General features: G+C 47.6%; 1 protein-coding gene across 4 annotated transcripts in view; it reads right to left on the bottom strand.

Moving 5' to 3' along the window:
* Positions 1-16459, bottom strand: part of SMOC1 (SPARC related modular calcium binding 1) — a 144661-nt gene that overhangs the window by 24298 nt on the left and 103904 nt on the right. For 2 of the 4 annotated variants that reach the window (XM_027971960.2, XM_027971961.2), the window contains exons 6-7: positions 14866-14955; positions 12822-12902 (exon numbers count right to left, since the gene is read on the bottom strand). In XM_027971960.2, coding sequence (XP_027827761.1) covers positions 12822-12902; positions 14866-14955 — 171 coding nt within the window. The remainder of the gene's footprint in view (positions 1-12821; positions 12903-14865; positions 14956-16459) is intronic. The other 2 variants (XM_027971962.2, XM_027971963.2) reach the window with 1 other exon arrangement.

The following is a 16459-nucleotide window of genomic DNA, read 5'->3' as shown; positions in this document are numbered from 1 at the left end:
AAGTGTGTGTGCGCACATGCTCAGTTGCTCAGTCATGTCTGGCTCTTTGCAACCTCATGGACTGTAGCCCGCCAGGCTCCTCTGTCCACGGGATTCTCCAGGCAAGAATACTTGGGTGGGTCGCCATGCCTTCCTCCAGGGGATCTTCCTGACCCAAGGGTCAAACCTGAGTCTCTTGCATCTCCTCTACTGGCAGGCAGATTCTTTACCACTGTGCCCCCTGGGAATCCCCTTGATCAAATGATCCCATAAGTATTATATACCCCACAAGCATTGCAGCCCTCTTGGACCCTTCGACCAATCAATCAATCAATCAATTATTCCTTTAGTGCTTCTCCAGAGGTCATGCAAATACTCCTCATACATAACGAGAGGCATAAGCTTATTCTGCATCTGAAGACCCAGAAGCCAGCTCCACCCTCAGGGCCATTGCTACCCTCTGCCTTTCTCAGTCACTCCCAAACAAATCTTACAATTGACAACTGTGAAGAAGTCACCTTCCAGAATGCAAGCCAGGGCACCTATTTCAAGGGTCTGACCACTGGTTCAGAAAGGAAGCTCCTCCGAAGTTGGCACTCACTGCTCTGAAACATTCAGTCTCTGCTCAGGGAAGTTCAGGGAAAGATGAGAAGATTAGAAGGTCTGGCCTGATAACTCTAAGAATGGGCTGGGACCATCTGTAAACACTGGGGAGACATAAAGATCGGGGGAGAGGAAACAGGCAGGCCTTGTTCAGGGCGACTCGGGAATACCTAACCACACATTCTTGCGCTCAAGCACACTCAGCCCTTCTGATTCATTCCGAGACAGTGCAGACAAGTGAGAGCCGACTCACTCCCCACCTGGCAATGGGTCCTTTCACTCTCACTCACAAACCTCCGGCTGCCTGAGAGAAGAACACGACAGAGAAGCAGCCCGGGGAAGGAATGACAACGCGGTCCAGCTCTTGCCACCGGAAAGCACACAGCCCTCGCCACCAATCACACAGCAGCGGAGCAGAGCAGGACTGCGCCTGGGTGGGGGGTGGGCAGGGAGGGGGACCCAGGAGAGAGAGAGCAGGCTGAACCAGACAACACAAACCCTGTCTGCAGGTCCAGGGTGCAGATTCTCGGCTGTCCAGCCAAGACAGGAGGAGTGTGGAAAACAGCCCTGCCTGCTACGGCCAGTCCCTGCCTCTGTGCCTTACCCACGGTAATTAGGAGCAATGGAGAGCGTGGACAATTTCAACCCCCAGCTGACCCTCCATCTCATCTTAGCCCACAGTTTATCCTTTGTTTCTAGGAACATTTTCTTCTTTATCATCTGTTTCTTTTTTTTTTTCTTTACTTTAAAAAAAGTGTCCAACAAACATAAACATGAAAAGATTCAAGTTTCACGTCCTTGGGCTGGTCTTTCTCTCTGGCTGCTGCATTCCAGAGAAGCTGCTGAAGGAAGGAACAGACAGAAAAGCTGGGAGGCTGCGTAACCAAACACCCAAGTGAGCAGGTATTGACGAGCCAGGCACATCTGGAACTCTTTGGAGAAAGAGCTGGGGAACCATATAGTGATGGAGACCCAGAGGGAGACGGGAGGAGAGAGAAGGCAGCAATCAGGGAGCATCAGTAGTGGTGGGGGCTCTCCAGAGAAACTGAACCAATAGAAAAAAGAAAAAATATATATATCTGGATATGGCTATACTTGTGGAGAGAGAGAGATTTATCTCAAAGATTTGGCTCCAAACTGACAAGCTAGAAATTCAGGTAAGAGTGATGGGGGCAGTCTCTAGTCCAAAATCTATAGGTCAGGCCAGCAGGCTGGAAATTCAGGTAGGATTTCTATGTCACAGTTTGGAGGCAGCATGCCTTCTTTTCCCAGGAAATCTCAAGTTTCACTCTTAATGCCTTCAACTGATTGGATGAGGCCCACCCACACCACAGAGGGTCATCTGCTTTACGTCAAGTCAATTGATTATAAAAGTTAATCATGTCTAAAAGAATACCTCTGCAGCAACATCCAAGCTAGTGTTTGACCAAACTGACTACTGTGCCCTAGTCAAGCTGGCCCCTAAAATTAGTCATCACTGGGTCCCTATGAAAAATGAGACCAGGAAAAAAGCCCTATCTTATAGGAAACCATACACAGAAAAGCTGAGAAGAGTCATGGGTCTCAGAAACATGTATCGGGAAAGAGGCCTCAGTGAATGATGCAGTCTTCCCAGAGAAAGAACCAGAAGCTCTCCTCCGAGGGGAGGATCAGCTGGGAATTAAAGGCAGCTTTTCAGGCTGCCTCGACCAAGCACCACCTACACTACACACAGGGGAGCGGGCTGCGGACAGGGCCGACAACAATGTCCTGAGAGAGATCAGTGCTCCTGCGGTCTCAGCCCTAATGTGGGATCCGGGGTAACACAGGAGATTGGGGCTCAGAGAGGATGCAGAGGGGGTCGAGGGACTTCCTGGCCCCCGGGACTGGGTATGCGCTGGCCCCATGGCAGGCTCAGGAAGAGGTCAGAAAAGTTTCATAAGAGGTAGCAAGAAGAAAGAACTAGCCACGAGATCCTAACCTACCCTCATTCCAGGCCTCCTCCATCCCCAGAGCTTTCCCTGGGGGGCCCCACCTAGACCAAGGCCTCCCTCTGCTCCCCTCCTGGACTCCTCACCCTGGGCACCGGAACTTAAGACTGAAAGCTCCTAAGGGCAAGGGCCCTGTTGCAGCCTTCCTGACCCTTCCCCACATCCAGCCCTGAGCCCCAGCACCTCACTCATAGGAGAACCATGGAGACCCAGATGTAAAGGATGCTCAGAGCATACAGCCCAAGAACCCTGCTATTACTTGAATACTTGCTGTGCCATCCCCAGCTGCAGGATTCTGTGCTACCCTGACTCTTCAGAGATGGGCCCCCACCGCTGAGTCACTGCCAAGTGTGTGTGGGGGGTGCGGGGAGCGGGGGTTCGGGAGGGATGAGATCACAGAGTCTAGAAAAAGAAAACCTGTCCCTCTGACTCATCCTAGGAGATGCCACACTCAACCCTCAGACCATCCAGCACTAGATTTTCTTAAAGGAAAAATCAATACATGGTACCCGCCTGAAAAACAGGAGCAGTGTCTCTATGTTGTAAAAGGAATTGTCCCACTGGGCCAAGAATACCAAGGAAAACAGTAGCGTTGTTTCGTCTACAATTACCCTGAAACCTCTTCAAATACCTCACACCCACCTAGACTCTTATCAAAAATGAATGAAATGCTGAAGGATAACACAAAATAACAAGCTGTCTGTTAAAAACAAAAACAAAAAACCACCTTTCCTGAAATTCCAGAACATGAAATTCCAGAGGCGTAAGAAATTGCGTGGCTCCTGCCTCAGGAGTCTCTGGGTTGGCACAAGTGGCGTGTGCTCTGGGGACTTTCACAGAGAATCTGGCTGACGAAGAAACTGCAGGAACAAAAGGAGGGACTGGAGGGACCAGGTTTGAAGGCACTGACTTCCTGTTTCCGAAGAGCCAGCCCTGGGACTGGACACGCGGTCTCTAGGGAGGAGATGCTGCAGGATGTATGGCCTCGGACAGTTCGCAGGACACCACTGAGCAGCCCTTTCTATTTATTTGGCCACATGTGGTTCAGCACCTGTGAGCGCGTTTCTGTCCTCCCGTCATGCCCAGCACTGAGCTGTCACTTGGCCGTCATCAATCCCCTAGTCTCAGAGTCATCCAGGGACTCCAAGTACCCCCTCAAGAGGAGGGGAACCCACAGAACCATTCCTCAGAGCTCCCTCTGGAACAGACAGTGGCCAAGAAAAGGAGAGGTCTTGCCAGGGCAGGGAAGAAGCAGACCCCTTGACAAACAGAACAAAGTCAACCCTTGAAACTGTGCTCGGGTGTGTATCAAGCAAGGGTAGACATAGAGAGAACAGACACAGAATACACGCAATTTAAAATGGTCACCTCTACCATGGGAATAGGTTTCTCCAAATGACCCTTTAATCTGACGGATGACAGAGGCTTACACGGTTGGATGGCATCACTGACTCAATGAACATGAATCTGAGCAAACTCTGGGAGATAGTGAAGGACAGGGAAGCCTGGCGTGCTGCAGTCCACAGGGTCGCAAAGAGTCAGACACGACCTAGGAACTGAATAACAACACAGAGGTCTTGACGTGAGAGCTGTTGATGGGCTTGGAGCCCTGGGCAAGGCCCTTAGTCTGGGCTCCTTTTTCTCATTTAAAATGAAGCAGTGGTGGACTTCCCTGATGGTCCAGTGGCTAAGAATCCAATTGCTAATGCAGGGGTTATGGGCTTGATCCGAGCCCATACACATCCGATTACAAGCACACAGGCTTGTAACTGGCTTCTTCTGTCTTGCTAGAAGTCAAGTTGCTCCATGACATATGGAATGCTCCCAGTCGGATGGCATCACCGACTCGATGGACATGAGTCTGAGAAAACTCTGGGAGATGGTGAAGGACAGGGAAGCTTGGCAGGGTGCAGTCCATGGGGTCACAAAGGGTCGGAAACAACTGAGCGACTGAACAACAACAATACATCTCTTAAAAAGGCAATTGCAGCAGGCGTACTAGAGGCGACCGCCGCCGTAGCCCACCACCCTACAGCCAGGCCAGAGCTCCCCCACCGCTCAGCGCCGGGGCCCGCTCAGGCTCCCCCACCCCAGGGGAGCCCGAGAGCCAGGAAGCAGCTGAGCACGGGTCGAGGCTGCCTGCCGGGGGGCCTTCAGGTCTGCCCCCAGGCCTCGCTCCCCCAACCCCCACTCCCGCCACGGCCATACTGTGTCTAGCTGCCTGTGGCTTAGAACCCACCCCCGCCAAACAAAACTAACAATGCCCGCCTCGTGTCCCCGACACACCCACTCACAGGTGTGTGTGCAGTAGGCTCTGTAAATAGGGCCCGGTGCTCAGATGAAGGGCTGTGGGTCAGGAGGCGTAAGGGAAAATTACAAACCAACCAGCCTGTCTAAATAATTTCTCTCTGGGACTGGAGGAAAACAAGATCTAAATTCTACAGAAGATACTTCTTCTAGGATGGACTGTCCCAATATAGCATATAGGCACTTTTTTTAAACTTTTTCCCCAAAGCATCACTGACTCACAGCCACTCGAATTTTAGAAAAGGCGCCATCTCAATTGACTCATGCTCATATGACCCTTCCACCAAAAAGAACATGAAACTCTTCACAGTGGTTTTGCAATGACAAGTACTAAGAAGCGGCAAGCTGGCATCTCTGTAGTTTTTCTCACTAACTTCGCTGACCTTGACCCGACAAGCTCTTCCTTTAAGGACAAGAGCCAGCAAATAAAAATTCAGGTGAGCAGGAAGGAGGGGTTGTGGAAGGGGGAGATGGAAGAGAGATCTTTTTTAATTTGTCAAATAAAGTATCATAACTTCACTCTTCTCCTCCAAACAATAATGCTGCACATATGGGTGTGCTCATAAACTATATACCCTGTCTACTTCCAAAGTCTTATAAATAAACACAGAATGAGGCTGCTCAGACCAAAGCAGAGATGGCAGCTCACTTCTAACAATTGGAAGAAGTCAATTACAATTATCTCAGCAGGGCCTTCGATTAGGGTTGTTTTTTTTTTTTTTTTTTTTCCAGCAGCAGAGGCCAAAAGTAGAACATTAGGATGCGGTGGGTTTGCTCTTAAAACCACAAGCATACAAACTCAATAAAATCTTTGCTAGTGGAGCAAGTTCCAGACCCCTCCCAGTCACACTGCACCGCTATGTTCCAAACAGACAACATGGGGTAAAGGAGCAAGGCGACTGGGAAAACTAATCTCAAAACAAGATTAAAACGGACTGTGAGGCTAGGCGCTCTGGGGCCTCCAAATGTGTTTCAGATCCTCTTAGCAAAGGGAGAACTTAAGAAAGGCCTTTGTTGTCAGAGAGAAAGTCATAAGAATGACCACCCATCCCCACCCCTGGCTCTTACTCTACTGGCCATGATGGACCAAGACACCTGCAGAAGATACGTGGGCAGACATCCAGAAGGCCAGTGATAGAAATAAACATCAAGGATTTGTTTTTATATAGATATTTTAAATGCACACCAGCCCAGCCCCATCTGCGGCTGCTAACGTTAGTGGATTACTCATTCTTCCTTCCAATCACGTCATGCGCAAGTCTCCAGGTGGCTGTGGGGTATTTGCTTACAACGGCTACCGCTGGTTTCCCTGAACACTGTTTATTTTTCCAGGCCTCAGGTCATTACATCACCCCGCGGTTTCTGGGCAGGCCAAGAGCGCTGGTTTTAGGGGGTGGGGGATCCAGCCAGGAGGTGCTATTGCCTCTGTGACCCTAAGTCCCAGTTCTAGGAGCAGCCACCCCGACAGGAGCTTCCAGGGAAGGGAAGAGTATCCAAAAGGTGACCAAGGAGCCCAAAGTAGGCCTAGGAGAGCACTGTTCTGACCCTGGCAGGTCAGGACAGGATGCTGAAAACAGCTTACTTGTGACTCGGATGGTGACTGAGGCAAACACGCTCACGTTCAAGGAGGGTGGGGGTCACGGTCGCGACAGACGTATAAGAAATGCATTTCCACCTGTGTCCCCGCTGGTGGCTGGTCTCCAGAGAGCAGAGTTACCAGCAGCTGCTGCATTTGCAGATGGACAGAAGGAAGGTCTGCCAGGCAAACAGGTGAGGAAGGAAAGACACAGTCCATTTGAATTGAACCCACAGCGCCAGGTGCTGGGGCCTCTTGAAGTCAGATCAGAACACGACGTTAACTAGAAAAGATGGAGATAAAGGAAAGAAAGAGATGGGAGAGGGAGAAGTCAAATGACCTCACAGGTGGCCGCCTGTGGGTACCAGGCCAGGAAAGAGGAAAAGGGCTGTAGTACATGCCTTCAGGGCATCGTCTGGACGAACAGCAGAGTGAAGGCTCACACGACCACATTCCCTGAGAGATAATATATTCCCGGAGGAGAAAGCACAGAATTTTGTCACACAGAAAGAGAGAGAGGGGAAAAAAGACTTTTATAAATCACATGCTGTAGGAACATGTCCGCATATAGCAAAATTAGAAGCAGTTAAGATATGGATGAAAGATGAGATGAAGCCTAGTTTTTTTCATTTCTTGGATCTCTGTACTCTCTTCTCTAACATGTAAGTGATTACAGTTGGTTTTTTTTTAATCTAGTTATAAGAAGAAATTCTTTGATCACTAGTCCCTGGTACCAAAATCTCAGCAAGATTTTTTTTTTCTTATAAAAGCAGAGTTTCTGGCCAACGTGTGTATAGGAGAAGATGCTCGCTGTCGAATTCTAGGATGTTCGCCACCAGGTGCATTGTCTGCCTGGTTGCAAGAAGAAGTCCTGGTACAAAGGAGGCGAGAATCAAACAGAAGTTCAACAGGCAAACCGGCTGCTGTGGACCCTGCCACGTACTCAGAGGGTGACCCTGACCAAGATAAGCTTACGACAAAGCCTTAAAAACAGGGACCAAAACCTTCAGGAGGAGGGAAGGAGACAGGATAAGTCTGCAGGCATAAGTGTCATAAGCTGTTGCAAAACTTCAGCTGCCCGGTGGAACCTTTCCAACGTCAACAGTCCCCAGGCCAGAAACCAAACCTGGCGTCACAGGGTCTGAGCGTGAAAGAAGGATGTTTGGGGTGTAAAAGAAACTGGGATGGCCTTTCTGCCTGTGGGAGAGAGAGAGCCGAGGAGGAGAGTACTCACTCAGTCGGCTCACAGAATCCCACTCCAACCTCCCCAGGGGTGTGAGTGGAAGCTCTCTGGACTCAGAATCTCTCATCAAACTCTAATGGGGAAGTGCCCCAGGGGCCCCATGCAGAGGCTGCTGTCCATTCCAGAGCCCAGACCCAGACAAGTTATCATTCAAGTCTATGTGACTTCTCATCAAACCAAGTGAAATCATGTGGAAAGTGGTTAACACAATACATCAAGGTAGTCCATTGAGGGGTTTTCAATAATTTATGTGCTCCTACTGTGTGCCAGGCATTTTAGCTACACTGAATTCTCAGAAAAATCCTGCAAGGCATTAACAACTTTATCTAATAAATAAGGAAATCAAGGTTCAGGGTAGCTAGTTATTAACTTTCTCAAGGTCACCCAGCCTCTCGGTAGGAAGCAGCCAGTTCCACTGTTGTTCAGACGCTCTGCGGTGCCTGACTCTGCGGCCCTGTGGACTGCAGCACACCAGGCTTCCCTGTCCATCTTCCGGGGCTTGCTCAAATTCATATCCATTGAGTCGGTGATGCCATCCAACCATCTCATCCTCAGTTGTTCCCTTCTCCTCTTGTCTTCAATCTTTCCCGGCGTCTTCGCATCAGGTGGCCAAAGGACTGGAGCTTCAGCCTCAGCATCAGTCCTTCCAATGAATATTCAGCACTGATTTCCTTTAGGATTGACTGGTTGGATCTCCTTGCAGTCCAAGGGACTCTCAAGAGTCTTCTCCAACACCACAGTTCAAAAGCATCAATTCTTCAGCGCTCAGCCTTCTTTATGGTCCAATTCTCACATCCACAGACTTGCCTGATACCAAAGACCATGCTCATGCTGTTACATGGGTAAGCTCTTCTGTATACAAAAGATTCCCTACCCTCCCACCTATGAAGGCCAAGCCTCAGGATGCTTTCTGGGCAACCCACGTGTGAGAGCATGCACAGGAAAGGATGTTAAAGCTCACATGAGAGGTGAAAGTGCTACGTGAGCCACCTAAAGAATTTTACGCTAATACAGGCTTCCCAGGGCACGTCAGGACACATCTCAGGAGACACAGCCCCTACTTCTAAGAAAGAGGCCACAAAATGTGAGAAAGACACACTTCTACTCACCATCCCACCTGAATGCTTCTCCTTCAATCTTATACGAGCTTCCCTGGTGGCTCAGTGGTAAAGAATCCGCCTGCCAAGGCAGCAGACGTAGGTTCAATCCCTGGGTCGGGAAGATCCCCTGGAGGAGGAAATGGCAACCCACTCCAGGATTCTTGCCTGGGAAATCTCATGGACAGAAGCCTGGTGGGCGACAGTCCATGAAGCCACAAAGAGTCCAACAAGACTTAGCGAGTGAGTAACAGCAAAGCAACAATCATATACCAGCAGCCAGCACACTTTTTTAATGTAAAGAATCAGATCATATTTTAGGCTTTGTAGGCCGAACAGTCTCTGACACAACTCTTCAACTTGACAGTTAGAGCATGCAAACAGCCATAGATGACTGTACATAAATAAATGGACATGACTGTGTTCAAATAAAACTTTATTTGCAAAATCAGTCACGAGGCCTTTTGCCAACCTGTTATGCATGTTTGAGACATGATGGCCTTCACACAGAATTACATCAAAAAGGTTGGCAGGCACTCTGTCAGTATTACCACCTGACCATGATGGAGAATGTCCCATTTTCTTAGAAAAAGCCCATGGTATCAATCTTTGATAATGATCACTGGTCTCAGCTTCTCCCTTGGCACCTTTAGCTCTCTCCCAGCTATCCTGTCCTATATGCCAACCTCACGGACATAACTGGGGCCAACCATGGAAAAATAAGGTGACTGGGCCCCTCTGACAAAAGTAAGGGGGTTGTACCTGCCTGGAAACCACTTCTCAGCATGACCCCATACTCATGCGATTGGAAACTACTCAGAGGAAGAAGGAGTGGAAAGAAGGACTCGAGTGGAAGCAAACATTAGCAAACTTGACATCGCCCTTCATTACACACAAAGAACAGTGGCCCAAAAGATAGGCACTGTATTCCCAGAGAAATTGTTTTCTTCAGCCCTACCACTTACTACAAAGGTCTGTCTAGTCAAAGCTATGGTTTTTCCAGTAGTCATGTATGGATGTGAGAGTTGAACAATAAAGAAAGCTGAGTGCTTAAGAATTGATGCTTTTGAACTGTGGTGTTGGAGAAGACTCTTGAGAGTCCCTTGGACTGCAAGGAGATCCAACCAGTCCATTCTAAAGGAAATCAGTCCTGAACATTCATTGGAAGGACTGATGCTAAAGCTGAAACTCCAATACTCTGGCCACCTGATACAAGGAACTTACGCATTTGAAAAGACCATGATGCTGGGGAAGATTGAAGGTGGGAGGAAAAGGGGACAACGGAGGATGAGATGGTTGGATGGCATCACCGACTCAATGGACTGAGTTTGAGTAAACTCTGGGAGTTGGTGATGGACAGGGAGGCCTGGCGTGCTGCAGTCCATGGGGTTGCAAAGAGTCGGACATGACTGAGTGACTGAACTGAACTTAAATGAACCACTTACTAGCTGTGAACCAGGACACGTTACTTCCTCTCTCTTGGCCTTTGACTCTTCATCTATAAGACAAGGACGACAACACTTATCTCACAGTGTTATGGCAATGCTCAAAGAGAACACAGAGCTGATACAGGTAGCTGATAGCTGTGATGACAGTGACGATTCTGTCTTTATTGATGAAGATCCTTTCTGCTGGATCCTTCTCCGAAGCAATCAAACATGTTAAGCAAAATTCTCTAATAGATATGACATACAGGCACGAAAGCCCTTGCCTTCACAGAGTGTAGCCTAGATAGAGAAACTAACCACTGGTAGGTGAAAAAAGGGCTTCCCAGGTGGCGCCAGTAGCAATGAACCCGCCTGCCAATGCAGGAGACAGAAGAGATTCAGGTTCGATCCCTGGGTTGGGAAGATCTCCTGGAGAAGGGCATGGCAATCCACTCCAGTATTCTTGCCTGGAGAATCCCACGGACAGAGGAGCCTGGCAGGCTATAGTCCATGGGGTCACAAAGAGTTGGACACGATTGAAGCAACATAGCACACACAGGTGAAAAGAATCACAAAAGCAGTTGCTAAAGGTCAAATGTATCAGGCAAAAAGTACCACATAATTTCAGAGAGAGCTCTCCCTCCTATCTACCCCTTGGGCACCAGATGAGAAGTGAGCCCCCTACTGGGGACTTTTTGCAGATACCACTTACAGATATCACAGGTACCAAAAGACTTCTCTTTGACTTACCATATTTGCTTAACAGTTAAGGAAGAGTGGGGGAAAGGTCTAAGAAGAAGCTTCCTAATAGATGCTTTGGCTTAAGGTGACAATTACAAATTCTTTCCTAATTAAGGAATTCTCACTATAAGCAGTATCATTGAAAGTGAAAAGTGAAATTCGCTCAGTCGTGTCCAGCGCTTTGCCACCCATGGACTATACAGTCCATGGAATTCTCCACGCCAGAATACTGAAGTGGGTAGCCGTTCCCTTCTCCAGGGGATCTTCCCAAGCCAGGGATCAAACTCAGTCTCCTGCATTGCAGGCGTATTCTTTACAGTCCCAATTTTCCCACCAAAGATGATGATAGTAATAAATACCATTGTAGTTACAATTTATCATGCACTTACTGTTTATCACTTAGTCAGGCATTGGTTAAGTAATATACAGACTTAGTTAACCTTTACTCACCATCCTTTAAGGGGGAGATTATTATTCCAGCTGAGCACTGAGGCTTGGTGGGGAGGGAGGGAGGCATTTGACCTCAGTGGGTGTCTGACTTCAGTTGATTTGACTTCACTTGACTTCACCAAGTGTTGGAGCCAGAAAGAGAACCCAAAATTGGTGTTTTAACCATGGCCCCTGTTCTATCAAAGACTCTGGCCCACAGGATGTCATGTGGGCTCCTTCCCACCCCAGTATCCCCGGTCTCCTCCAGCTTCTGTCAAACAGGGAACCAGACATGGGCTGGGGTACATGGCAGAGAAAATCAATCAATGCCATGTGGCTTCACTTCACGGTCTAAACCATTCCACGTACCCCAGTGTCCACAACCTTTAGGACAAAGCTGGAGTACCATACAGATAACCAAAAGGAGGGCAAGACAGCTCACTCATTCACTGATGGTCATGCAAAACTCTGCCTCCCAGGCGAAAGGGATGTATCTTTAGTTCACAGTCCTTGCTATTTATCAGGAAAAGATGATATGGCTAAATTCAATAACCAGGCAGAAATATGCCAAGTGGCATTTTTCAGAATGAAGCCTGAGGCTGAAAGAAGAGTAAGTCCCCACGATGGAGAAATAAATTGGGTCTGTTAATAACTCATTGATGGACATCTAGTTTCTGTTGATGGTAAATGAACTTTATCAACTTTGGTCTTCATTGATGGTAAATGAACTCTATAATCTGATCACTCTTCACAAATTATTACCTTTCTGTAAGGATTCCGTTTTCCCTGGTGGCTCAGTGCTAAAGAATCCAACTGCCAATGCAGGAAACATGAGTTTGACCCCTGGGTCAGGAAGAGCTCTTGGAGAACGAAATGGAAACCCATGCCAGTATGCTTGCCTGGGAAACCCCATAGACAGAGGAGCCTTGTGGGCTACAGTCCAGGGGTTCATGAAAGAGTTGGACATGACTTAGAAACTAAACAACAACTACAAGGGTTTAGCTAGTACTAAGACCTGGACACTTACAAAATCTTGAAAGCTCAGATTAGAAAAGACGTGATTGTAGGCAGTTAGTTAGGGCCTTAAAAACACATAGATCCAAGGTTCTTTAGGTTTGAAGTCCAACTTCTCTATGCCCAGCCATTCTTCCAAATTCTTCTGTATTACACATAGAAAGTCAATTAGAATACTAAAACATACCATCAAACTATTTTTTTTAGCTAAAAGGATCTACTACTTATGAAAGATGATCCCTGAGTCCTAACTGAAGACAATTAAAGTTGGAAGAGATTAACTCATCTCATCTTCTCATTTTACAGCTGTGGAAGAAATTGAAGGCCAAAACATTGAAATGACTTGCCCAACCCCACACAATGACAGTCATGGAGTAACCATGTGGCACCCATGGGTAGATCAGGTATGCACACAATCCAAGGCAGATAATTTACCTGAATTTCTTATGTTGGTGTTGTTCAGTTTGGAGTCCTTGATTACCAAGTGCTTAATCCAGAGAGTGGGAGCTGTGATTTCTGAAAAAAAAAAAAAGAAGAGAGAAAATAAAGTCTGGGCAACAGAGAGTATGAAACTTGGGATGTAACCCCTAGACTTTTTAAAAGCCTGAGGCATCAAAGATGGAGCCATTTCCCTCATCCCATGTCCACTTCATCCCAACAGCCTCTTGCTCCCTATGGAAGCTCCTCTCCATCAGCTCAGGGGAGCCAGCTAGGGCCTCTTGCGCTGGGAGGCAGAGTGGTCAGAGTCCAGAGGCATTGAGCCACTCCATCCAGGAATAAAAATATTATCCCAGGAGGTGAGGAAAATGGGCCAAGCCAAGTCTCTCTCAGCTGCTTGCCTGGAAGAAGATTTAAAGGAAATAAATCAACAAACCAATGCCAAAAAAACCACAGAGACCATTTTGGAAGAAACACCTGAGCCACAGCAGATTTTAGCTTGCTGAGACTCTGCTCCACATGGGAAAGAAAGTAATGGGTCTAATGTATGCTTCAATCTCTTTTCTAATGGTTTCTCATCAAACAGAGGCTGAATTCTTCATTCCAGAGAGCTCCAGGAGGCCACCAGGCTCTCCAGGGCTGGGGTCACCCAGTGGACCGGTGCTGTGGAAATCTGAGGATGCCCCTGAGTACTGGAGATGAGACCTTTCATGAGTACGTTGGAAAGGTCTTCCAAGTTGACATGGTCCCCATTTCCTGCCCAGATTGCTCAGGGTCCAGGGTCCCAGACTCACCAATGATCCAGGACATTTGTGGATCACAGAAACATTTGAACTTCTAGGCATGAACACACATGTGTTCCACTCCATGGCCAGCTGCAAAGGCTATCTTGTGTTTCTGTCTAGAGCTGAGCCTGGGCTAGGGCCATTCTTAGCCAATAGTTCCAACAAGTGACATCACTTCTTTTTGTTCCTCTGTCTCACTGTCCAATCTTAGGATCCAAGCCTGGGTATACTCAGCTGAAAGCTACTAAAAGGTATATTGCACTGAGCACCACATCTCATTGTCAGACTTTCTAGAAACTGCACTCTGCCAAGCTTCCTGCTCCCCCTCATGGGAACCTGGAGTATTTAGCAAAGCACGCTGAAGGATGTAGGCCCTGAGCAGCTCAAACACAAACTGAAGCCAGCCTTCTGCATCCAAGTTCCAGTTGTCCACTCCTCAGACCTCCAGAGATACCCAGCCTGTTTTGCCACCAACTACCACTATTTCTCTTGATCTAGAATTTCTCTTCCCTCAATGTCTGGACTCAACTCTCACGGTCCCTGGAAGTCAGCCACGCCAACTCCATGCACCAGTCTCCTTCCTGCGACTTTCCTCCTTACGCTCTGTTTCCACCATACTCCCTCTTTTGTCCCTGCCCGGAACACCCTGATTCTTCCCTCACACTTTCAGATCCAGCTCAAGTTCCCTCTCTTCACAGAATCTTTTCGCAGACCACTGTGATCTCTTTCTTCTGGAAATGTCTATCACAGAGGAAATAAAACTGAGACCACGTAGCTTCATACATAAATTCTCCAATAGTTGCCACTCTGTTGAGAGCAAAGGCTTTCATCTTATCTATTTCTCCTTCGTCCCCAGCAGGCCTCGCACAATGCTGGGTACAGAGCGCTACAAGGACTTATAAGAGCTGACTCATTTAGAAAAACGATGCTGCCGGCCTGTCTTTCTCAGCCATGGCTCCTCGGTCTTGGCAGTTTGCAGGGTCCATCCAGGCTGTGTTATTGTTGGATGTTAGCGGCCAGGCAGGAAGCCTGGCAAGAACAGAGGGCCTTTCCAGAAGTGGAGGGTGTACTAGTTCCTGGGAGGGTTTGCATTTTTTAAAAACGTTAAAAACAGCCCAGCTTAAACCAGGAAAAATTGAAATTAAAAAAGGGGAAAAAAAATAATAGTAAAACTTAAACAAACATCCGAAGGAAAGACCTGTCCCAAATCTGAAAACAGTGGGACAACGCGAATCTGAAGTAATACAAGAGCTTACCGTCTCCATCGAACACCGGCTGGGTCTCCATCGTGGGTGTCGGCTTAGACCCGTCATCTGAATTGAGGGTTAAAAAGAATCGAAAGGAGACTACCATTATTGAGGTAAATACTATCTACTCTCCAGCACTGTTGAATGGTTGGGGTTTGCACATGGCCCGGCCAAGTCCCAAGGAACAGATCAAAGAAAAAGAAAAGAAAGAAGAAAAGAGCAAGAAAGAAAAGAGCAACACAGACGAGACACCAACAGTAAGACAAATCCAGGTGCATGCTCGCCATTCCAGGGAAGGAACCCAAGTTATCATGGCTCTGGAGGACCCCGTCTCATGACTCTGCAGCAGCATGACTGTTAGCCCTTGCTGTTTCCCCGGGAAAGCTGGGAGTGCTGTCTTCCCAGGAGCCCTTAGCTCTGGCCAGGCACGTTGGGAGATGCTAGCACACTTATGACGTCAAGTGCTGATGTCCCCAGCTCCTTCCTGCCCTCTTGTGCAAGGGACCAACCCAGTACCTTTCTAGTGGCCCTCACTGAAGAGTCTGAAGAAAACCAAAGACCATGGCACCATTCCCTCCCAAACCCCTAGCTATTTTTCCGTCCTCATCTAGAAATGAAGTGAGGGTAAGAAGGACCATTCTCTCTCCAGCATGCTGAACTGAAAAGAATTGGGAATCCTTAGAACACTTTTTTTTTTTTTTTCTTAGAACGCTTGTAACTGTGAAACCAATTCCCAAGGAGACATGGAGACAGACAAAATGAGAGGGAACATGAGTAATTGCACTCTGGGTTTCCTTTGAAATTTCTAACACAGATGCTAGGAGCAGGGAGTTCTCAGTGACAAAGTCTTAACACTTATGGTCAGAGTAGTGTTGGCAGCTCTCTCTGCAGACCAAGAACCTCTACAGGTCAGAGTAAGTGCAGGCTTTATCTACTTTTCAGGACTTTGAATTACATTCATCAAGATCCCCAAACCTTAATTTTGAACACTGTTTCTCAACTTTTGTTTTATTATTGTCTATCTAAGGAGCATTTTTAGGCATTTTCTCCTTAACTAGTTTCCTAATGAAATTTTAATAACAAGGATACACTGTATCTCTGTATACACTGTATATTTACGTACTGTATGTATGTCAGTACTTTATATGTAAAAATAGAAAGGGTTCTTTTGCGCCCCCCGAAAACAATTTTCATCTCTTTGTTGAAAGCTGGGAACAGGTATCTTTACTTACATTGAGAATGCACAGATCCACGATTTTTCTGTTTTCTCCCTCAGCAAGAGAAAGGAAGGTGAGCACTTCAGTCTCAGACACTGCGGTTACACAATCCCTTCTTCCCAAGACCCCCAGCGATCTTTGGGGACTAAACACTATATTCTCCAAGCATTAACTATTAATGGAGAATACAAGTTCTCATATCGTCTGCAACGCCGGTCAGATCATCAGTAATAACAACCTCCACCATTTGGAGCTCCCAGAACTCTTGGCAGACTTCCCTGCCTCTTATCAGGGGAAGGAGAAAGAGCACAGAGCGCGGATCCCTTTTTTCACACCAATGCCCCACCCCTGGGATCTTAAGATTCAATAGCTGTGGAGATCCTGAC

Source organism: Ovis aries, chromosome 7 (genome assembly GCF_016772045.2).
Source record: "Ovis aries strain OAR_USU_Benz2616 breed Rambouillet chromosome 7, ARS-UI_Ramb_v3.0, whole genome shotgun sequence".
NCBI classification, from domain to species: Eukaryota; Metazoa; Chordata; class Mammalia; order Artiodactyla; family Bovidae; genus Ovis; species Ovis aries.
This window is presented reverse-complemented; position numbering and strand designations above follow the sequence as displayed.